The sequence below is a fragment of the Musca domestica genome, unplaced genomic scaffold, assembly GCF_030504385.1.
Source record: "Musca domestica strain aabys unplaced genomic scaffold, Musca_domestica.polishedcontigs.V.1.1 8, whole genome shotgun sequence".
Taxonomy (NCBI): domain Eukaryota; kingdom Metazoa; phylum Arthropoda; class Insecta; order Diptera; family Muscidae; genus Musca; species Musca domestica.
The window spans coordinates 3,507,867-3,531,494 of NW_026712409.1; the positions used below are offsets into that span (position 1 = coordinate 3,507,867).

The following is a 23,628-nucleotide window of genomic DNA, read 5'->3' on the forward strand; positions in this document are numbered from 1 at the left end:
TTCGAAAAATACATTCAAACATGTTCATTTGCCAACGGACTTTCAAGTTAACTGGCAATAAATTTCCCGAGCCACATGACACAACTGGACTACCATGACAGGTGACTACTCTGTCAAGCTTTTTTGTGTCAAATAAACTATAAAAAAATTGCAATTATTTATTTTGTTTGTATTACATTTTTTACTTATTTCATTAAATTTGTTCCTCATTAACGTCAAAAATATAAATTATTCTTGCAACTGAATTCGAAATAATTTTAATGCTGAGCACTGCAAGTAAAATATGTGACTAAAAACAGCTATATTCTACTTCCGGTTACTGTAATGAAAGTCTACGAAGATAGCAACAAAAATAAAGTAGTCTGAAAATTATTCTTCTACCATGCTTGCTCTGTTCCGTTAAAAAGAGCTGCAACGGTCAGAAATAAATTTCATACTGTGGGAACCTAACATAAGTTTATTAGCAATGTACATTTGAAAGGTTCTTCGGGAAGTGGCAACTCTACACAAATGTTATTTTATACGTCCGGCATCTTTATATAGGAGACAAATAAACCTTATTTACATCAGGCAATTCAAATTTCTTTCTCGCCAATTGTTGATTTGTTTGTTGTCCAAAAAGGGGACGAAAATGTAATTCCCTCATTTTAAAACAACAACGCTCTTACCAACGAACTGGCAATTACGGTAATTATAAAAAGAAGGTAGGATTCTCTCTCACTCTCTCTCCAACAACAATCTCATAATTGGCGCCATTATAAGCTTCAGGCCTGCAATTGCAGGCTTTTTCTTTGTTGAAATGATTGCTACTGGTTATCAAATAATGGTGCAGACAAAAGCCGAGAAACGACCATCAGTTGAAAACTTATGGCCTTGTGTATTTCCACCCGATGCCCCCAAACACGGTACTTTGACGGAAATATCTGGAGTCAAAGAAGAGGAGCTATTGTTGAAAATCATTGCACGAACTGTTTTGCCTGAGAAATATGGCGGCAAATCCAGTCAAGTCGTTCTCCTTGACTTGAACCACAAAATTGATGAAATTGAAAAACATCTATTGGATGTGATGTCGTTGAGTGAGAACTTTTCCCAAGAGGATCCAAATCGAACCGATGATATTATAAGAACGTGTTTGGACTCCATCATTTTTATTGCCTGTTACTCGTCAGAACAATTTGATTTGGCCCTCGAAGAACTTGAGGAATTGTTGTGGAACAACGAGAACATAACCCTGTTGTCTATCTTTGGATTGGATGCTTTCTATTGGGATGATTGTTATGATCGTCTACAGCGTATGATTATCCACTATCGAAATTTGTGTCAGCGTTTGCAGAAGATCTGTAAACAACATAAAATATGTTGTATTTTTACGATGGAAACGAACTATTTGCAAACCAAATTAAACGGCAAGGTCAAGGTTAGTAACGTTTACAATTCTTATGTAGATTACAGAATTAGACTGTCTTCAAGTGATGGCTGTCTCCATCTCAATGATAAACCTTTTTCGTTTGATATGAAATAAATTGAATATTATGACTTAATTACGCCTGACTTCTCGGATTGGCCGATTTTTCAAAGGAAAGTGAAGCGTTTCTGTCGAATGAGGCACATGTTGATGGTTATCCCTTTATATAAATTGCATAACATACAAAAGGATGTTGGTTTAGTACTTACATCGGCCACATACGACATAGCAATAGTCGACATAGTGGCACACAATTTTTGTGATACATCCTAGTATCTACCTTAGTAGCCAAGTCAGTTAAGAAGTCATAAATCATCTGACCATTGTTTCTGCGTTCATGAAAGCATATTTATTGACTTGAACAGAGATGCACTAAAATTCGAAAAAAAAGGTGTTCCATACTTGATCAACTTTAAAAAATACCATAGTTGAAATCCCGTAAAGAATCTCATAGTTGAAATCCCGTAAATATAATCGTTCATCTTCAAGCGTACTATTTAGAAAGATGACAGCCTATAGCCATTCTGAAAATAAGAAACAGCAAACTTTATAACCGTGAGGACCGATCATGTATACCCCACCCACCATGCTTCGTGGTGGAATTTCTGCAAGTTTTAAGAAGTTTCTGGAAGTTTTCTTAGATTATACAATTAATTTATTTTCAATTAATATTATTTTCCGAATACCTACGTTCTCTAGAATATTTTAAAGCAGAGCATTTTATTTGACACATCATTAACATTTGTAAAAAATAAATTTGCAAGTCATTTCATTTCGTAGCACAACCTATGAATACAAATTTAGACAATGGGATGTTGGTTTTGTCTTTTTACTCAGGTGTATAATCATCCTGCGTTTGAGCCAGTCGATCTACTTGACTTCGAAAATACATTTGATTTTCAAGAGTCATGTAATGTACACCTATATTTTATTATGGAATAGTTTTCAGCTGACTAATATCCTATAGACCTTGATATTTTTTATATCTTTGATTTGAGTGACTTCAGTATTTTCACTCATATCTCTGAAACGAGATAGACGACATCTGCTGATCGGAATTTTTTTCGATGATAAGCGGTGAGAGCATTTATTCTTCTATATATTCATCACTCTATGCTGGTAGTCGTCGTATAATAGACAATTTACCCCAAACCGTAACGAGTCTAGTCAGAATTTCATGACAATTCCCCCATAAATCCCTTTTTCCTGTTAATATGAATTGAAAACGCTTAGAAATATTTGTTTCCTGGTCCTATGGGTAAGGTAACTGTATATGTGGAAAATAAATAAATAAAAAATGTATGTCCATTTCGTCTGCAATATTATGTCCGGTCAAATATTGTAAGCTTTTTATGTTTTCTTTTTCTGTTTTTGATATATGGAACCTAACACAATTTTTAGAAGACGATATATTAGGCATTTAAATATTCTACAAAACATTTGCTCGGAAGATTTTTGGTAGCGACCTGGAATAGCCTTGATTTTGTATTACGAACTCACTGACGTAGGAAAATTCCCGACAATATCGTATCAATATTATTCAACAGTCTCTGCTATCAAAAGATAAGTAATGATGTAAAAACACTTTACAACAATCAATTTCAATTTTGAAAAATTTGGTAATGACAATTGATTCTTAAAGGGGCAATCGATTTAGAATAAATTAAAACGCATTCTCTTATATAAATTTCTTTAGCATGATATTTGTATTTTTTTTTATTGTAGAAAACAGTCTTTTTTTTAATTTGTCTGTATAAATCAAAACACATAGGTAGTGTGTAGTCAGAAACACATACACATTGAATGAAAACAATTTAACCACAAAAAATTGTTATGTAAAAAAAAGAAACGATAATATTAGGAAGACTTGGGTCAGACTAGATTTTTTTTGTGTTTGTGTGTGTATATAAAGCAGCATACTAATACTTTAGGCACTTTGGTTTGGTAGATTGGATCAGGATGATATGCAGTGCATCAGGAGGAAAAACGTTTGGTCGTTAAATCCAATGGCTTGTCCGTGGTTGTCAAATCCAATGTCAACTCTGGTCCCCGCGTTAGAGTAGGATGAAACTGTGCATGATAATGTGATGATTTTGAATCGGGTTCATCATGCAGCCAATAGCTTTCCGTATCTGTGCTGGCTGAATTTGTTTTGTAACAATCTAAGGTGGCTCTGATGTGGCACATTTCTTCCATGGCCATACAAAATGGATCTGGCCCAGCCGGAATGGCTGTTGGAGCTGCGGTCATAATTAAATGATACGATGGTGGGTAATGGTTGTCATTGTGTTCCAAAGGAGAGAATCGAGATTCATCTAAACTACTTCTTTGTTGTTGTGAATGATGGTATTGTTGTTGTTGCTGTAGATATGATGGTGGGGGTGTTGTTGTTGTTGCTGTTGTCTTAGAATCCATTATTTGTATTGAGTGTTTAAATGTCTTCACATGCTTTCTCAGCGAGGATGGATCAGTATAACGTTTTTGACAACCGGGCACCTTACACATGTACGGTTTTTCCATTGAATGAGTGCGTGTATGCTTGAAGCGATCCGACGAATTCGAGTAGGCCTTATTACATCCTTCATATGTGCAAATGTATGGCTTTTCTCCCGAATGAGAGCGTATGTGGATCTTAAGATTTTCCGCCCGACTGAAACGTTTATCGCACAGATGACATTGATGTGGTTTCTCCTTTGTGTGGGTTCGGACGTGAACCAACATTTTGTAGCGGGCATTGAAACCCCGTTGAGTGCGATGGCAGCCAGACCAACGGCAATAGTAGAGACCGTCTGTCAGAGAGGCAACCGCGTGTATTTGCGTAACATGTATGGCCAAAAATTCCAAACTTTCAAAGCATCTGGAAAAAAGCAAACAAGAAAAATTATTAGATTTATGTTTAATTTAATTTAATTTTGTTGTTTTTTTTTTTTTTTTTTTGGAAAATATAGATTCCTTCCCAACTTACCTTCCACAATCAATCCAATCGCATACGAAATCATTATTTGAACTTGGTGACGAAGTGCCACTACTTGGTGTGTCATTGTGATTTAGATTATGGCTATCCTCAATGTGATGATCTATGTGGCCATTATACGCTTCAGTTGGCAGGTGATGTGGACTTTGACCATGGCCAATTTTCATAATGACCGATTGTGTACGCTGAGGTGTTGGATTAAATACTTCTTGGTCGTGCACGTTCGATTTTTGATGTTCAGCTTCTGGTTGTTCTTCTCCTCGTTGAGATTGTTCTCCAGTTGGGTGCAAATTCCTGGGAGGTGTTATAGGTGGTGTGGGAAATCTCAACTGTTGTTGCATTTGTAGAACATCTTCACTCATACTAGTTGGATAATGATATGTGTACTCGGGCCATGAACTGCTGCCAGTATTCAGGGAATACGGTGGTGTGTGATAGGACGAATAGAGAGGAGCGGGTATTCCAAATGGATTTTGGCTAGAAATTAATGTTTGTCCTTCCATTATTTGTGGTGAATTGTAAATTTATTAACATTGATTGTTTTGGCTATTAACAAAAGTTTTGCGTTTGTTTTGGCTTATTGGCGAAAGCACCGTTAGTCAGTAGTTTTTTTTATTTTTTGATTAAGAATGTATTTTCTCTAGCAAGTTTTGTGAACGACTGATGTGATTGTGAGTCGTTTCGTATGTAATATTCTATGCGAATTGTGCTGATAAGCTATTCTTATCATTTCTAGGCCTTCTCATTCAGACCATTGCGGCAGACAGGCAAGAGGGCGGGCTCGCTGTTGGGGGGGTTATGGGTTTGTTTTTAGTTCTTTTTCCATAAAAAGTGTGTTCTGTCTGTGATTGCGTAGACTGGTTAAATTCTCGTCATTGGCAAACACTCGCACAAGCACACAGACGCACACGTGCAGGTTGAATATTTATGAGATACACTATTATGTTGTCGATGCAAGAAAAACTTTTGTGTGTGTGTGTGTGTGGGGGAATAACTTTGACATGTTGGGAAGTTTATGATTAAGTCAATCAATCCTGAAGAAATTTATTATATTTTTACTTAAAGAAAGTTATTGGAAAGAAATCTACAATATTGTTTTATTCTCAACTCAACTGGATTCTAAGTCAGTTATTATGACTGGAAATCAATAAAATTAAAAAAAAAAATGAAAGATTAAAGGTAGGAATACATAAAGCGCTTGTCTGGCTGGCTTAAGTCATCGGCTGGCTTCTTCGGAAACCTAGGGCCAAAATCGAACTAAGCCAACCTAATACTCCTTTGTTTATCTACGAAGAAGCCAGCTAAATATGCGCTTTATGTATTTCCACCCTAAGGTTTGGTCCCGTCCTGTCTTTTCTATCCCCTTCCTTTTCAAACAATCGATTTTATTCATATCTTATCATGCTATTCATGCGTTTTCGTTCTTTTTCGAAATTATTTAATTGTGCGGCTGTGCCATGTCTGCAATTTGCCCTTTCATTTATTATTCAAAATATTTCAATGCCATGCTTTTTAAGTAAATATTAAATAAAAAGCTTTTTCCAAAAATGAGCTTTGGCAGTCCAGAGGGATTTTTTGAAATAGGTTACCAAACACAAGGTGGCTTAAATCCTTTTTGGTGAAACTGAGAATAATTGTAGTCAGTTTCTTCTACAATCGGCAAAATTCCAGCCAAGCTTAAAAATCTTAACAATTGATTATCAATGAATTTTTACAAATACCGCACCTATAATGTTTTGGATATGGGTGTCATGCTGTCTCTACTTTTGTTTTAATTCAACCTCGGGCACCATTAAAAAGAGGGGCTACGGAAGTGTTTATTTAAGAATATATTAATTAATGCATGATTGTTTTCAAGTTTATAAGAGCACTACCTGGATACACTCAGTAATTCTTTAAACTTTAAAAAGTTCCCTAATTTTTGCAAAACCAAAAGCTTTCCCCAAAACAGAAAAATGCAAACTCATCATTTGTGGAAACGCATTTGAAACACCCCCTTAGCACAACATTTCTCAGTCATACAAATGAGTCAGTATCAAATGGGAAGATACTCCGATTCGGGCAAAGAAAACATCGCTTCAACAACCTTCGCTACGTGCAATATCAAACGATTCAATTTCGTGTGTTTGCTATTTTTACACCACAAAACGTAAATATGGAACATGCTGTTTGTAGCCATGGTTGTGCGTGTGTGGTGGTTGTTGTTGTTGTTGTTTTTCCAGTTCCTTGCCGAAACCCTCTTATCTTTTCTTATCGTTCTTTTGGCCCAATTGAAATCACGGGAATTCACGAACACCACACATCCACAACACGACCGTTTGTGCGATCAACAAGCTTTGGGGGGCATTTTGATAACAGCACCTACGTGTACGGTCGATTATTTGTGTCTGCTGTACTTCGTACCCCTGTGGCATTTTCTGTTGGTCGCTTGTTAGTAATAGCCCCGATACAATTAACAGGGTATGATGATGATTTTGATACAATTGTTTATATTTAGAATTATGATGTATTCTGCAAAGCATGAGGGGGTTTAAACAATGATGCGCGGTCCATCCATCTATTATGTGGGTGACGACTACACCATGACTCGACGACTTAGGCAGGGGGTTCCGGACCCCTCCGGATTGATTATATTTGTGGAATTTAGCTTGAAAGTTTAATTTGTGTTCAGTTGTCCCTCCCCGAAATGGTTACATTTTTTGGCATGAACACTAAAATTTTCATATACATATGTATTTCAATGCCATGCCATCTGCCCATAGCTATACCTTGCTTATACTGTAATGGGCAATAATAACAAAGCAAAGCAAAAAAAACCATTTGGTTAGGCCATAGGAATTTTTTTTTACCAAATCATATTTGTTGCTAATTGTCTGGCATTTAACCATTGATAATATGCTGGAAGTTGCTGCTTGTGCTAGATGATGGAAAAATACACAGTGCCATTTTTAGATTAGGACAAACAAAAACAAATTATACGGGCGGGCGACGCATATCGGCAAATGAAATCTTAGGGGTTGGTACAAAATGCGTAAGAATTGACTGTTTGCTTACCGTCTGAGGTCTGCTAGTTATCTTCAGTATGGGCATATTTTGGTCAAAATTTCCTTCTTTTAGATAAGAGATTCTTTGAATTTTATTGAGTACAAGCAAACCAGTAAAATCATTGGTAGCTATGACATGGCATTTTTTCGAAGTTCCAAATTCCACAAATTCTTGTAAAACGATATTTGCAGTTTAAGATTGAAAAAGGGATGGCTCTGGGATATGTTAGCAATTCAAGTATTTGAAAATCAATTACAATAACAACAAGTAAAATAGCTGTAAGTTCCAGTGAATAATGTCGCTAAAATTATCCAAATACCGAATATCGGGAGGCACCGTTATATGGGGGCTATACGAAGACGTGGACCTGCTTAGACAATTTTCTGTCATAGGCCGTAGTGCCCATTCTTCAAATACAAATTTGAAACATTAATGTCGCTTAAATCACAAATGTACCGAAAAAGGGAGGTACCAAAACGTGGACCTACATGACCGATTTTCAATACCAAAAGGCCTGCAAACATAATACACATTTGAGTAAAATTTTATCAACCTACTTCATTTCGTTTGGAAGCTAGTGTGATTTCCACAGACGGACATTGCTTAAACGACATAGAATTTTATGCTGATCAAGAATATATAGCATTTTCAGATTAAATGAAACCTTTTGCAATTCAAATGAAACTTTTTGCAGCGGGAATGAAACCTTTTGCAGTGGAATTGAAACCTTTTGCAGTGGAAATGAAACCTTTTGCAGTGGAAATGAAACCTTTTGCAGCGGAAATGAAACCATTTGCAACCGAAATGAAACTTTTTGCAAATCAAATGAAACTTTTAAATTTATGGAAGAAAAAATAACAAAATATTTTTATTTTTAGTAGGTTTAAAATTAAATCAACTAATTATAACTAATATATTGACAAAGAGGATTTTTTATTGATTATAAACATCTACATTTATTTATATTATTTCTTAAATTTTCAATTATTGTAATAACAAATGGTTCTTTATTGATTTGATATGAAATGCTTCCATATTATTAAATTCCAAATGCTTAACGCTAAAACGAGAAATTTAAACAAATTTTGACCTTTATAGGTATGGCCAGGACTGAAATGTGAAATTAAGCTTTACCACAATTTTTTTATAGTTATAGTATACTATTAATCTTACCTAATAAAGGATTCTCGCTTCGCAGCTTTATTGATTATGGAGATAGAGCAGTCGTGATTTCAATAGGCAGATAAGTGGAAATCATTAAATCAACTATGATCATGATTGTATATAATTTATGGGGTCTACGACGAATATCTAGAGGTGTTACAAACCGAATGACAAATTTAATATATCCTCCTTTCCATGAAGGAGATTATAAAAAGGTACCCAATTCGGGTCCTTTGAAAAAAATACCTTGAAAAACTTTTTTCAATCTTTCTGCATCTACACTTGTGTTTTATGGAAGCTTTAAGAAAAACATTTTATAAAAACATAGTTATTAATAATCAATAAAAATTCCTCTTTAGCTATATATTAGTTATAATTAGTTGATTTAATTTTAAACCTACTAAAAATTAAAATGTTTTGTTATTTTTCCTTCTAAAAATTTTAAAAGTTTCATTTGATTTGCAAAAAGTTTCATTTCGGTTGCAAAAGGTTTCATTTCGGTTGCAAAAGGTTTCATTCCCGCTGCAAAAGGTTTCATTTCCACTGCAAAAGGTTTCATTTCCACTGCAAAAGGTTTCCATTCCACTGCAAAAGGTTTCATTCCCGCTGCAAAAAGTTTCATTTGAATTGCAAAAGGTTTCATTTAATATGAAAATGCTATATACCTTGTGGGGTCTAAAATGTATATTTCTATAAAATTCATAAAATTATTCAAAAGAGGTGTGTACTGCCATAAAACGAATTGCACTAATTACATGTTTACGTCAGAGCTTTTTTTGGGTTAACCTCCTTTATAAAGATTTATTTGATATGTATCCACTGGGTTTACTAAATCCGGTAAACGGTTAACGAACTATAAATTCGATTTAAAGCAAATAAAATTTCACAACGTACGTGATTCGTACTTAGCCTTCGCAATTAAAAGTGCAAATCTAGTGCACTTATTTTCTCCCTCCTCACATTCCCCGCTGCCTCCTCTTACATCAATTTCCTATTATCTATCCAAAAAAAGTCAATTGTTTACAGGTTCCCTAATCTTTGTTCCAAGCAAATAAACCAGTTTCGACTGGCGCTGGAATCTTAGGTGACCTCCAACCTGTCTTTCTTTCTTTTCTTTTTCAATGATTATTATTTTCACAACATTCCGGAGAAATGGGAAAGAGAATGAATCTGTCTGTCAGCAAAATTAAATTTATTTATTTATATAAATGTTTTGGCGCTCACCAAATAGCAAAACAACAAATTATTAGGAATAAATTTTCCAGTTTCAAAACACAGCTTTGAAACACTCAACTGATAAGAGAAATGTGGATGTGCCAGTTCATTCCATCCTTTTGACTTTTCACCACAGCTCCAAGTGAGACACGATGATTGTTTAAAATGGAAACAATAATATTGAACCAAGCTGAACTGAACTGAATAATCGCAAAATCAAAGTGAAACGACAAAACCGGTACAAAGCAGATATTGGAAATTGAACACTCTTCACCATAAATAAAAAAAATCGAAATGAATACACTCATATTCCTGTAGATTTTTAATTGCCTCGCGTACTGATAAGGCCAGAAGGCAAGTGCTACCACCATGTGTGTGCTTTGGTTTCCTTGGACGTTTCACAATCTTGCAACAATTGATTAATTAATACCGGGTGATATATCGCCCAAGATGTCTACAGTATTGCATTTCAAAAAGAGAAATGCATCTGTTGTCTGATAATGGCGAACAGCCGCCATCATCGTCGGAGACTGATAAAACGCATCGCTTGTTGTGTCCAATACATCAATGAAATGCAAATAAAAAAACTGGCCTGGAGGCCAGACATGCTACTATGTGTACAGTTCGTGCGAACGCTTAGCTGCAGCCAGATTCAGCTGTGGGTGTTATCTGTATGGACAATCCAATATTCTCATAATATTAACAATGAGACTTTGTACTTGGTTTTTTCTGTTTCAATTATTATTATTATTATTGTGATTTTATATGTTTCAGATTCACGCACATACCATTTCACCCGACTGTTGGTGCTGCTGCAGCAGACATTTCTGGTGTTCCATTTGAAAACAACTTTCCGAAGTCTTCTATGGCAGCAGACGTCCAAAGTTCAATTTTCGTATAATGTTTGTAAACAAATAGTTTAGGAAATATACCTCGACCCACATTGATACAAGCATAACTACACAGATATATACATACAAACATTTATACCTATGTGTCTGTTTGTATGTATCTGTATATCGATAGTAAGTGCCTATAAACCTGGGGAGTTGTTAAAGGTCAAGTTGCTGGCTAGGGGGGTGCGCGTGTGTGCTTTGTTAGTGTTTGTCCAAAATATAATAATTCATAAATAAGAGATTATTTTTGTTTATTAATTCACTTTGACAGTATCTCGTCTAGACATACAGAATGTTGTTAGATGTGTTTTTTTTTTTTTTTTTTGGAATTGGGTTCACCCAATGATAAAAATCGAGGTTCTAATAAAGGCAAAACAAGAATGAAGTTATTATCACATCATAAAAATGAGAAAGTGTCTAACACGTGTTCAGAAATAGGCAGGTATTTTTGGAATTATGATCAGGGCGGGAGATAAACGAAACAAAAAAACACACGCACACACACATCTCATAATTATTCGCCATGTAGAGCGGAAGTTAGAGTTGTTATTGCGATATTATGAACTATTATAAGCGCGTCCCTATTTGTTTGCCTGTGTTTGACGAAAATTAATTATTAAGTCTGATTGATAACTCTCAGTAAAAAATTGAAAACTTTTGTTGAGTTTCTGTAGTTTTTAAAGTTTAGACCATGGTAAAATTATGAAGGTGAAGTCATTTCAAATAAGCATTACCATCTCTGCATTTTTTGTTATTTACCTTCTAAAATTTTACTGCATAGAAAACAGATTCGCATTTCTGATTTGTATATCTACAAGTAATTCATAATTATACATTTTGACAATGAGATGTTGTCAAATGAATAATTTGAAAAAAAAATGTAAACATATTATGGCCATGGGTGAAACGAAATGTAACATTTGCTCTGAGATAACTGGAGAAGACTAGTAAAAGTGTCAAAATTAGATGACAATCTCTTAAAATCAACATTTACGCCGATCAAAAGCTGACAACCACGCTTCTATTTCGTACTCGGACAAATTCTCTTAGTAAAAGTATTAAAAGAGAACACCATATTTGTGAGTGCTCTCTTCATTTGGACACAAGTTTTAATAGATTTTCATGTACGAGAATATTTTTCAAGCCAAATTAAATTTAAAAATAATACTGGACTGTGGGCTATAGAACAACATTTTGTAATGATTTATACAAATTATAGGATTACTCTACACTCCTAATATAGAAATACCTATATCTATAAGTCGAATATTCTACATAGTTCTTTACCACAGTTTCCGGGACATGTGTGCTAAGTTTTGTACAAAATTAACAATAAATTATCTAATTCATATCCATACTAATTGCATATATAGCTAGAATATACTCATTAAGAAATCTTTTCATATTATACTATATCGAGCGCATAAGGTTTTAGCTACCCGGCGCCTCCCTTCAATATTTTATAAATTTACTATATAAAATATTTTGTAAATAATTATCAATAAATATTTGATTTAATTATCTCACTCTCCTCGTAGAAAGATTCAAAAATATACATAAATAATAATAATAATCCGAAACATGTCATTTATGACCCTCAATGAAGGATATAAAACTTTGTTTTATTGGCATTGGAGAAGCTTACAAGTCTCCGATGAGGAAACTAATATTACAGGAGAATATGGTATACAAATGTAGGCTCAATTTTTCAAAATGTTTGGTCTGTTCCAGAAATGCAAGAATGTAAAAGTTTTTACTACAATAACAGATTTTTCCTTTATGATATCGAAAAAAATTGCAAAACTAGTATATTCTTGCAGGTTCTGAAACAGAGCAGTTATTTATTACGCTCTGTGAACCTAAAAAAATATACATAAGTTAAGTTTTTTTTTTTAAATTTCTTTTTTTTCTATTTTTTTTTTCTAAATTAATCAAAGTTCAAGAGCTGTATAGACATGTACGTGTGCCCATTTTCACATTAACTAAACCATGGAACTTCTCCCCAGACGGTCAACAGTCCTCTGTGATAATCATGTTTTCAAAAAAAATGTTATCTTTATTTTACGAAAGGCTAGACATCAAATGACGTCAAGCTAAGATATCAAATAATTTTGGATCGTTTATATTTTCTAATCGTTATTGATTTATACATATGTTCGTTAATTTTTTCGCCACAAACCACAACGCACACATAAAAAACTGCACTATAAATTTAAAAAAAAAATATTAATTTTCGACATACCGCCAAAATTTCTTGTAATTCTTCCTTTTTTAATTTTTACGTAAACGAAAGTATTTTTTTCGCGACCGATTTATTTGTTGCTATGCAGCACACGGCACATTTTACTAAATGATCCTGTCGTCACTGATCACAATCATAAATGTGCACAATTGAGTGGCACTCTTCGGCTGGAAGTAAAGGTCCGTGGGGTCCACCTTTATGATCGGCCTAATCTAAATGCTCGCTGACAAAAATAATCTCATTTGGGCGCAGGGAGGCGGGCAGGCGCTACTGCAACATAAATACAAAATACATAGGTGCACACAACACACGCACACACCCAATCATACGCTCGTCTCTTCAAAAATGTATGGGCCTTTTTGTACGATTTCATCACTGATGCTGGATAGTTTGACCCTCCACGGTGTTGTGCACAAGACATGACGTACAACAACAACAGCAACAAATACATTTTGAATGAGCGTTTTTATTTAGCTAGAACATCACACATTTTGTGTTAATGTTGTTGTTGGCTAATGTGTCGTCAATACAGAAGAGATGAAGTTATGAATTTTGTTGGACTTGATTGAGCAAATGTCTCCCGCTACATCGTCGATGGCCTCTTGTGGATACTCAGCTCGTTAAGACGATGAAGAAACAAACAAATTAAAAATTGTTTTGTATAGCATATCAACAGCATAATTTCAACTTACCCTGCACCTTTTTAAAACGGAAACGGATATGAACGAGATATGCATAATAAAATATATTGTAATAACAATTATAATACTCTTTAGTAAGGCTCCTTAAAAAAATAGTTGTCAGGCTAATTAGGGTAATATGAAAGTAGAACATGCCTAATTATGGTAAGCAGATTGTTCTTTTGAGCTCAACGCAATTATTAAACAAAAAACTTTGGCTTAAGAGAGAGAGAGAGATAGAGAAAGGTTGATATTTATTTCACAGAAAGTTTGCAAATTCTTGCTGGATAATTTTCTTCTCGTTGCGGTGATTTATATTAAGGCAAGAGATTTAAAACTTTTTGGCTATTTTTAATTTTTGTGTTTTTAATTTCTGTCAAAAATAATCAATTATACCGCCATAAAGTATAATTTCTTGCAAAAGAGAATAAAACTGCCTTAGACTCGCAGAAAGCAACAGCCTGACAATTACTGTAGGAAAAGAAATCAGGCACAATTTCGAACAATTTTATGGAAATCATCAAAATATCCAATATTGGGAGGTTTCGTCACACGAACTTCAAATAACAAGTTTGAAGCAATTCCATTGAACAATGTTGCCTAAATATAATATAACGAGCATCGGAAGGTATAAACAATTTTCTATCCGAGAAAGTGATACCTATTATGATCTTCTAATAAAAACTTAGACAAAAATTCTGAAAAATTTGGTTAAAATATTTAAAATATCGGGAGGGACCTATGCTACGAGAGTGGACAATGTCATTACCCAATTGAAGGACTAGATTTTAAACAATTTCCTTGGAAATGTGAGTAAAGATATCAAAGTATCGAATATTGGGACGAGCCATCATATAATAGGGGAGGAGGAGCCATCATATAATTTATATTTGAATGGGCAGTTTTTTTTTTTTTGTAGGAAATGGGAGGTACGAACTATTACATACCAATTAAAAAAATCCCGTTAAAAATGAGCCCGAAATCATTCAAACACTGGTGAGATAAAAAAAACTGCAACAAAGTCGTGTGGCATTTATTCTGATGCCAAGGTCGATTAATATGAGACCATCGGCTGTTATGGCGGTCCACACCATCAACATGGCCAGCGCTTAAGTTCTAGTGGCTATCCGAAGGTGCACATTTTCAGGTGACCTCTTTGGCAAGTAAACACAGCACGATCATTTTGTTTGATTACAAATTGCTGGACAACCATTTTTCACCACTGCGACGCGGGATTCGATCAAGACGCTTCTTTACTTTTCAAACCATTTCTCCTGATGTTGGTGTTCTCCTCCGTCAACTTCCTTGACGTCGGGCTTCGCTACCAGAATCACGGTAACGAGGTTCGAGTACGAGACACAAAGATTTATTCACATTTAAATGCTGTAGTGCTCTGACGATAGCCACTTGTGGTATTCCAGCCATATGCAAAGAAATCACACTATCACGCTTGAATTCCATCACGAATTACTTTTTATCCGGAAAATTCTCACCAAAATGCTTCTGTACGCTTGTAAACAATATAATGAGCTGTCACTGGAATAAGCTTAACAGCTGTCGGACGAATGGCTTAGAAATGACTGCAGTCTGAAGTTGGTTACAGTTTTTTCATCTCACCCTGTATACTACGCATTTGTCATATATGGACATTTTATATCCACTGAGAGTACAAACTAAGCGCCATATATATAATATTTGACGTACAAGGGTTTAACTTTAGTGAGGCAAATTAATTTAAGATATTTTCGGATCATTTTGAAAATTTTATTGCTCTGTTTTTTATGCCTTATTTGAGATCAACATACCACTTTAGTAAAAACTCTCATTTTTTGTTCAAGAACCGGATTTTCTTTACTGATATAGACGATTTAAGTATCATTTGAATATCCATCTAACACATTGTCACATGATGAGGTTATCTATATCGCAAAATAATTTACTTTGTGGATTTAGAAAAAAACCCTAAAGGAAAAGAATCCATTTTCTTTTGAAGTGAAATTTGCAGTTTAAAGTACATGGCTAAATCTATATAGAGTTTTATGCTGATTAAAAATCTAATTTAGTGGTTTCTAAAATGCTTATTTCCAGACCAAATGACAATTTAAAAGAAAATCCACTTATTGCTAATATTTTGGCTCGATTATGTGCTATCCTTATACTAACGTCGTTGCCCTTGTTTTTCGCATGTTTCAAGACAAAATTATCAATTAGTTTTGTATTACATTGTTTAATAATTAAATCCTACTTGGGAATATTATATGTTAATAATGGTATTTATTGAACATGGAGGCTTCAGCATTAAGGAATGAAATCACTAAAAAAATTCCCCCGAAATACCCCCAATGTACCTGTCGGTAGATTTTAAACCATAAAATTTGTAGCCCTGTCGTTTTCATATGTAAATATTATATATTTAAAGTGTTTTAATGTACAATAGACAAATATTCTTAAACAAACAAATCCTTATTATTACGCATATATTCATTTAGCTGTTTCTCAAGTAGTGGTGCCGTCATTCGATCAACTTGAGCATTGAAACTAACAAAAAACTGTCGTCCATAGCGACGTGTAAACTGTTCTGCCAGTCTTTGTGAATCTGTTATGCTGCTTTGTGCCCCTAATATCGTCGTTCCAATTATTTGACCATCCTGCGGCATTTGCATTGCTACTGCCATCTCGTCCAAACACTCTGGCTCGGCGGAGCCAAGAAACATCATTGTCGCGCCGTTCATTTTTAGTGAACGCACCGTGTACTTTTTATCACCCACCAGGAGTTGTCCTTGGCTGGAGGTAAATGCTTTGTTTGCATCCCCACAATGATCTGTGCTGTTTTCCTCTGTCATGACGATGATGCAGTGTGTGTGTGTGCGTCTATCTTTCCGATTGTGGTCTTTATTTGGTTAGTCGAAATGGCATTTGCAAGTCACCATCGACCGGTAAAAATGATGCTGCTTAGGTTAACTTAGGACGGTACTTTGTTTATAGATGTGTCCGCAGCTATTTCCTTTGCTGGGGATGATGTTTTATTTTACATTACCCTTTTCGTTACGAAAATGCAACAGAATAAATACAATTAATTAAATGTCGGAAGTCTTAGAAAATGATATTTTTGCAATTGTTCATTGTGTACAATTTCACCAGCTGTTGTTGTTTTCATGCAAATAATACAACACTGTACATTGATAACAGGGTGTCTCGTATGAAGGAAATTAGTTAAAAGTGTCATTCAAAGCGAAGCTATCTCTTAAAATCTATGCCATGTTTCCACGAGCAGAAAATATCTCAAATAATTAATTTTGTGTGCCCCTGTTGAGAGTCACGGATTAATATTTTGATAGTTGCTCCCGGAAAATCAAAATTCAGTCAAATTTTCATAAAAGGATGAATTTATACAAAACGAGTCGTAATTGTTTTTTTTAATTACCTGTATAAGTTTTCATCAGGTTAGTACTCCGCAGAGAAATAATTCTGATTTTCTACATGAAATCGGGGTATATCATTTTATGGGGGCTATAATAAAACGTTTACCGACATGAACTATATTATGTACAGATGATTTTACAAGGAACCTATAAGTTATGTTTATACCCTCCACCTTGGAAACGAGGGTATATATACTTTGTTATTCCGTTTGTAACTCCTCAAAATACTTATGTATATATCATCTTGATCAGCGTAAAATTCTAAGTCGATTTAGCGATGCGTGTCTGTCTGTTGTTATCACTCTATCTTTCGAACGAATCGATATAGACGGCTAAGATTTTTCAGACGTGTTTATTTTGCCAGTAGGCAGCTTAAGTTCGTAAAGGGGTCATGTAGGCCCCCATATAACGGTACCTCCCTATATTCGGTATTTTGATGATTTTAGCGACATTTTTCACCGGAATGGTTTCAAACTTGGTATTTCAAGTTCGTAATGGATACTACAGCCTATGACAGAAAATTGTCTGTGCAGGTCCAGGTCTTCGTATAGCCTCCCGATATTCGCTAGTTTTATGATTTTAGCGACATTATTCACTGGAATTGTTTCAAATTTGGTATTTGAAGTTCGTAATGCCTATGACAGAAAATTTTCTATGCAGGTCCAGGTCTTCGTACAGGCCCGATATATATCAGTACCTCCCATATTCGGTATTTTGACGATTTTAGGTACAATACTCACCGAAATTGTTTGAGATGTCGTATTTTTTTTTTTAATTTTTACGATATTTTAAATTGGCTACATATATTTTAAGGACCCAAAAATAATGTTTGGTCTGGGAACCAAAACCCTTTTGAATTTTTCATCTACTAACCGAATAGTATATCACCTCCACTTGGAATTTCCCACTCCCGATTGGCTGTTGCAGAAAATGAATAGCAATGTGTTTTGCGATTAGCTGTTATTTTCGCTTTATTTTTACTTTTTATATTTGTTTGTTTTTATTATTTTTGTTTTAATATTTAATGGAATTACAATATTTGTTTTTACTATTTTTTTTTAATTTGTTATTGGTTTTCAATTGAATCCACATTTGTTCTTTTAATATAAATTTCGAGGATTGAATTTTTTTTCTCACAATTAATATATTTTTTGCTAGATTTTGTCAATTGGTTTTTAAGTTACGGTAATAAAAATAAAAAAAGACGTTATAGATTAAAATTAAAAGAAGGGTTGGGGGCGGGGTCTATAGTGTCGACTACTATTTGGGGGGCGATTTGGAGCGAGAGAGAATATGGTGAGGGGGTTGGCTTGCTGGGGACATTTGAATAATCATTGTAATTTTACTAACATAATTTTACTTTGTGAAGAGGAACAGCATAACTGTTGTAAACCGAAGCCTTGTATTGCGATTTGCATTTGGAGAAGAAGAAAAAGGACTTGATTAGAGGGTGGTAGAGTTTAAAAATAATTGGCTTTAAAATCTAAGAATCTTTTTCTCAATAATTTCTCTCATGTAGTTTGCGTTCAACTTGGTTGGCTCTTATTTAGTCTTCATCATCCTCAGATTCGGCCTCCTGCAACCAAGTCAACCAGTTATTAACCTGGAATAAAGCTGCACCCTTTCCAGGATACTTGTCAGATATTTCTTCTTTCCACTTAATAAAGGTTTCTTCGTCAATGACTTCGGCATCATAGAGATATATGAACCAACGGCACAACATACCTAAAATATACCGGAAATAAATGTTATTAAATGTTTACCTCTAAAACTTTTCGACCACCTTACCTTTGGGGAAGTTCTCATTTACACAGAATACTTGCAGAGCATAGATGGCCAATAGCTGCAACTCAGTGCTGTGACCCAAGAACGACTTAAGGATTTGGCAGTAGTTTTCAAACAGACTTTCTTCTTTTTGAATGGTTGCCTTGTCGGGACAAACTTTGACGTCTGTTCCTTCAGGGAAACTGGTTTTTGATGTTACATATTTGACAACAACTGTCATGAGAGCACTGATAAAACCTTCCTCTTGATAGTATTTCGATTCGACATTGCTCTTTATCCACTTGTAGAAAGCTGTGGGATCGGGATTGGAGTTCAGCTGTTTGCTCATTTCGGCCTGAACCTTTAGCAGCGGATAGAGGAAGGTCAATGAGCGATCTTCTAGTATCTCAGCCAAACGTGTCTTGTTGCGATCAACCTCTGGCAAACAGTTCATCAAATCAATTTTACTAGCGCGGAATATTTCTTCCAGGGGATCCTTGCCGATCAGTTTACACAACTGTTGCAGCACCAACAAAAACAATGGGTAATGCTGACCATTGTCGGTGTAATTTGCAATGTCGCTGAGCTTTAAGAGTGCCGACGATTCACCACCAACGGTGCCCTTGGCCAGCAGAATTGCCACAAAGGTAGTTATGCGGGGATTCAAGGCTTCGCGCTCATTCATCTTCTTAACTACTTGTTTAAACACTTCCAAAATGATGTTGTTCTTCAGGTTGGTCTGCTTCTTCAGACTTTGCAGGAATTTCAGAACTCTTTCCAAATAGTGATCGTCAGCCTTCTCCAAGACATCCAGAATGCTGTTGATGCAAACATCCTTCATACATTTTTCTGGAACCTTTAATTCCAAGAAACCCTCAACAACTTCAGCCAATTTCCTGTCTTCCTCTTCGGCGCTCTCTTCCTTTGCATAGAAGAACTTATCCTTGATGTAGCTGGCAGTTTTCTTGAGCACCTCATCTTTGTTGAAAGCCTTATCCTTCTTCTGTTGTTTAGCAGCCGAACCGCCGCTAGCAACAGCATTAGCACCCGATTTCTCCGTTGAACCCTGTTTGGTCACTAGCTGTGAAGTGGGCGTATTCAAGCGAGACTTCCTCTCATCTTCATTCTGATCAATGCCGCCGACTGCTTCTGAATTTCTCTGGCTACCAGATGAGGAGCCAAAGTTAGAAGAGTTCTTGGCAAAGTCTGGATTTGATGAGGTACTTTTCAGTGTCTTCTCATTGCTGATGCCAGTTTTGTATTCGGCCTCAGCCGATGGTGTGGAAGATGGTCTTGAATTTTGTTGGTGCTGCTGTTGTTGTTGGTTGGATGTGAGATGTGTTGTTGGTGTTCCCAAAAGTGGATACTGGGCATTGGATAATTGCATATCCTTGTTGCCAGCACCCAGTCTGCCAAGACCTCCCGACAGCGGAGTGTTACTGCTGTTCGACAAGGGTGGTGTGGACATCGGCAACATCGATGGAAGCTTTTGATTCTGTGAGGCTGCCTTGAAGAGTAGCGAATTGGCAGCTGGTCTCATTTGCAAGTTTTCTACGGAATCTTGATTGGGTGGTATGATATTGCGTTTGAAGCGCGGTGCCAATTCCTTGTTCAGTGGATTTGCGCCAGCATATGGGTATTGGCCTGATTGATCGCGATCTCTGTCACCTCTATCACGATTGTGGGGGCGATCTTCGCGATTGCCACCACCACCGGTTCCGGGACCATTTTGTTGGTTATGCTTATTGTAACGATTGCTGCTGTAGTTGCCACTTCCCTGTGGGTTGCGATCCCGATTGTTGGAATTATACTGTCTGTTGTTGGCCACCGGTGTAGTAAATCTGAAATGAAGGACAATACGGGGCTAAAACACATTGCTAATAGCTATTAATCAATCACAGCTTTGTGTCTCCACTTACGGTGATATAATTGGCGATGCTCCTGTAACACTCAGACCCGAGAACATGTCATTCAAACCTCCCGGTTGTAAATTCAAAGATAAGCGACCCATCCAACTGTCGTTGTCGCGGTCATCACGATTGTTACGCATTTCACGATTGCGGTTAGCGAATGGTGTTCGAATAATGGGCTCATCATCGGTGCGTATTTGCTTGATTGGCACTGGACCCTCAGCGGTGCCCACTTTGCGAGGTACCCAATTGTTTTCCCGCAATTCGATTACGTCTTTCAAGAGGAATCGTATTCTGGGTGGATAATCAGTTGATTTCGATCGTCGTTCCAATTTGTTCATGACCTGGTTCATCAGCTCTTCGCCCTGTTCTGAATCCAGGTTCTTGCCGCACGTCTTGAGCAACTGTGCCAAGCACTCCATGTCCTCACACAGCTCTTCCTTCGTGGCCGTGCGCTTGTTCTTCTTGTCCAAAAGTTCACAGATGCACTGATGCAAGACGTTCTTGGCCAACATGTCCAATTTGTGTAGTTCTCCAATGAACTTGACGTTGCCCAGCATGCGCTGTTTGGCCAAATGGCGGCGCTCCTCTTCATCAGCTTCATTATCGGCCACTGCTTGGGGACGATGTACCTTATTGAATTGGGAATCTCCTCCTTCGTCGTCACGCTTCTGACGATTGTTGAATTTGTCGCGGCAAACGGCAATGAGTAAACGTAAGAATGTGCTTAAACCACCTGGTTCCTTCTCAAATGATGGGGCTTCTTGTGATAGACGCTTGCACAGCTGTGCATACATAGACGAGTACTTGGGCTCATCCAAAGCCTTATCGAAAATCAACAGAATAACACCGTTCAAAATTGCAATTGAATTTAAGTCGAGTTTTAATAGTTCGTCGCTAAGTTCTTGGAATTTTTCTGGAGTCAATTTGTTAAGAATACCACGGACCTGCAATCGAAATTGGATGTATTGGGATTAGGAATTACAACATCAGTTTTGATCGGCAGTTGTGCCCGTCTACTTACCCTTCTGAAAACAGCATCATTCTTTTCGGCTTGAGTAAGTCCATGTTGAGGACGCAGTGATGGCGGCACCCAACGACCAGCTGACGGTGGAGGAGTTGCAGCCGGTGTGGGTTGTTGACTTGATACACCAGCTGTTAAAGCGGATGTACCGACACCAGAATTTGGCGATATGCCGCGCGAAGATGATGAAGAATTTACGTTCGATGAATGTCCGGATGAGAGGTCTTGTCTTCCGCCCAATGCATCACGATCTCCGCGATCTCTATCTCCGCCTCGCACGGGCGGTGAGCGATTGTTCAGTGAACGATCTCGCTCACGATGGTTGTATGAAGAGCTGCCGCCCCTCTCACCTCTCTCAATGCCCGACGAGCGCAAAGCAGAAGGTGGCAAACGACGCTCTAGGCTATTTGTATTGCTTCCAGATGAACCGTTGGCTGTTATATTGCGTTCGCCGCCAGATGTTCCGTTGGTGTAGCGTCCACCGCCACTTACTCTACCACCCCCTCCCCCAACACCTCTGGGAGAATCGTCGTAGTCACGATAATTGTTGCTGCTGCTGCTACTACCGTTTATGCCGCCGTAATCGTCACGATCGCGATCTCTCTCTCGGTCGCCTCGCTCTCGTTGATGGGATGAACGATAACTGTTTACATTGCCATCATTGGCGGATGATCGTGGTCCGTATGATTTGTTATTGTTGTAGTTGTTATGATAGTTGTTGTTGTAGCCAGCGTTAGTTGAAGAACCGTACTGACGCTGTTGTCCGTTTCCATTGCCGTTTTCGTAGCGTTGAGAGCGGTATCCGCTGCCCGAGCCTCCCGAATTCAAATTACGCGAATAACCGCCGCCATCGGAGTTGTGTGGTTGATAATTGCGTCGTCCGCTATTGCCCTCCGAATGGGAATTGTGGTATGCACCGCTGCTATTGTTGTTAGCGTTCAATGAACCACCGCCACGTCCGCCAGGGCCGCCACTGCTGTTGCTGCCACTGTACGGATTGCCTCCAGAATTGGAGTTGTTAGTGCTGCCTAAACCTCCAGCTTGTGAGCCTCCCAAAATGTCACTATTTTTGTTATAGTAACGCGACGACGACGAATCGTTCTGGAAAGATCGCCGAGGCCGTGGGCTTACTTCTGAATCGTGTTGACGAATTTTGGCGGAATTCTTACTATAACCAGAGGAAAAGTGTCCCGAAGCGCCTGGTGCTCCAGATCTGTTGCTGCTGCCGCCGCCGTTCAAACTATTGCGAACGCTGTCGCCTGAGTTGGGCGAACGCTTGTAAACGCCGCTGCCTCCACCGACTTCTTTGGAGCGATTACCGCCGCTGCCGCCTTGATGGTTGCCGCTTGCGTTACCGTTGCTGGTTGGCGACGAGCCCTTGTCTATCTTCAACAAGTTCTTCAAATTATTGAACGTATCCGATGCTGTGGTTATCGGCAAAAGATTTGCGCTGGTGTTCAGCAAGGTTTTACCGACAGTAGGTGTCGGCGGGGATTGGCCACCGCCTCCTCCTCCTCGATTATTGAAGCTCTCGTTAAAACACTCAGTATCGTCTTGATTAGCCGTTATTGCTAGCTTTAAATTGCTGCCTCCGATGCTTGGGTCACCGGTACTGCTGCCTCCCTCAATGGTGCTTGTTTTATATATGCGGTCCTGCAACGCGAAATTACTGTCAGTGTTTTGCACTAGCACAATGTTGGCACCAGAGTCCCAACACTGTCGTTTATCGTCGTAAGACTGAGAGAAATGACTATTTAGCGTTGGATGAGGAATGGTGAAAATTTTTTAATAAACACTGGACCAACAAAATGTTTTTCCTCTTTGGGT

At 37.2% G+C, this 23,628-nt stretch overlaps 4 protein-coding genes across 7 annotated transcripts; 1 reads left to right on the top strand and 3 right to left on the bottom strand.

Annotated features, from left to right (window-relative positions):
- Positions 1 to 516: 516 nt before the first annotated feature.
- Positions 517 to 11,095, top strand: LOC101897537 (uncharacterized). 2 transcript variants are annotated; one of them, XM_020039580.2, is made up of 2 exons: positions 517 to 704; positions 783 to 1,541. In XM_020039580.2, the coding sequence occupies exon 2, from the start codon at positions 800 to 802 to the stop codon at positions 1,520 to 1,522; it is 723 nt and encodes a 240-aa protein (XP_019895139.1). In that variant the 5' UTR covers positions 517 to 704; positions 783 to 799; the 3' UTR covers positions 1,523 to 1,541. The 2 variants fall into 2 exon arrangements, with proteins under 2 accessions (XP_019895139.1, XP_019895140.1); XM_020039581.2 differs by adding an exon at positions 10,638 to 11,095 and having other exon boundaries at positions 518 to 1,417.
- Positions 3,147 to 13,141, bottom strand: LOC101894464 (zinc finger protein GLIS2 homolog). 3 transcript variants are annotated; one of them, XM_020039579.2, is made up of 3 exons: positions 10,652 to 10,719; positions 4,431 to 4,916; positions 3,147 to 4,322 (listed from the first exon to the last, which is right to left on the bottom strand). In XM_020039579.2, exons 2-3 carry the CDS (start codon positions 4,799 to 4,801, stop codon positions 3,440 to 3,442), a joined length of 1,254 nt encoding a protein of 417 aa, XP_019895138.1. In that variant the 5' UTR covers positions 4,802 to 4,916; positions 10,652 to 10,719; the 3' UTR covers positions 3,147 to 3,439. The 3 variants fall into 3 exon arrangements, with proteins under 3 accessions (XP_019895138.1, XP_019895137.1, XP_005191443.1); XM_020039578.2 differs by lacking the exon at positions 10,652 to 10,719 and adding an exon at positions 13,002 to 13,141 and having other exon boundaries at positions 3,148 to 4,322; XM_005191386.4 differs by lacking the exon at positions 10,652 to 10,719 and having other exon boundaries at positions 3,148 to 4,322; positions 4,431 to 5,133.
- Positions 13,142 to 16,128: 2,987 nt separating this feature from the next.
- On the bottom strand, positions 16,129 to 16,524 carry LOC101894299 (uncharacterized). The gene has a single exon (XM_005191385.4). It carries the CDS (start codon positions 16,522 to 16,524, stop codon positions 16,129 to 16,131), a length of 396 nt encoding a protein of 131 aa, XP_005191442.1.
- A 1,524-nt stretch (positions 16,525 to 18,048) lies between these two features.
- Positions 18,049 to 23,586, bottom strand: LOC101897374 (eukaryotic translation initiation factor 4 gamma 2; the record flags this gene model as incomplete). The annotated part of the gene is made up of 4 exons (XM_005191406.4): positions 18,049 to 18,828; positions 18,892 to 20,708; positions 20,787 to 21,724; positions 21,802 to 23,586. Coding segments are annotated over 4 exons (4,719 nt in total), but the record flags the coding sequence as incomplete, so codon positions are not given.
- Positions 23,587 to 23,628: the final 42 nt, after the last annotated feature.

Excerpts from the sequence above, each read along its gene's own strand:
- LOC101897537 (XM_020039580.2), top strand. The coding sequence starts at position 800 with ATGATTGCTACTGGTTATCAAATAATGGTGCAGACAAAAGCCGAGAAA.
- LOC101894464 (XM_005191386.4), bottom strand. The coding sequence starts at position 4,942 with ATGGAAGGACAAACATTAATTTCTAGCCAAAATCCATTTGGAATACCC. Across the intron at positions 4,323-4,430 it reads GATTGGATTGATTGTGGAAG|ATGCTTTGAAAGTTTGGAAT; the intron begins GTAAGTTGGGAA and ends GCTTTTTTCCAG.
- LOC101894299 (XM_005191385.4), bottom strand. The coding sequence starts at position 16,524 with ATGACAGAGGAAAACAGCACAGATCATTGTGGGGATGCAAACAAAGCA.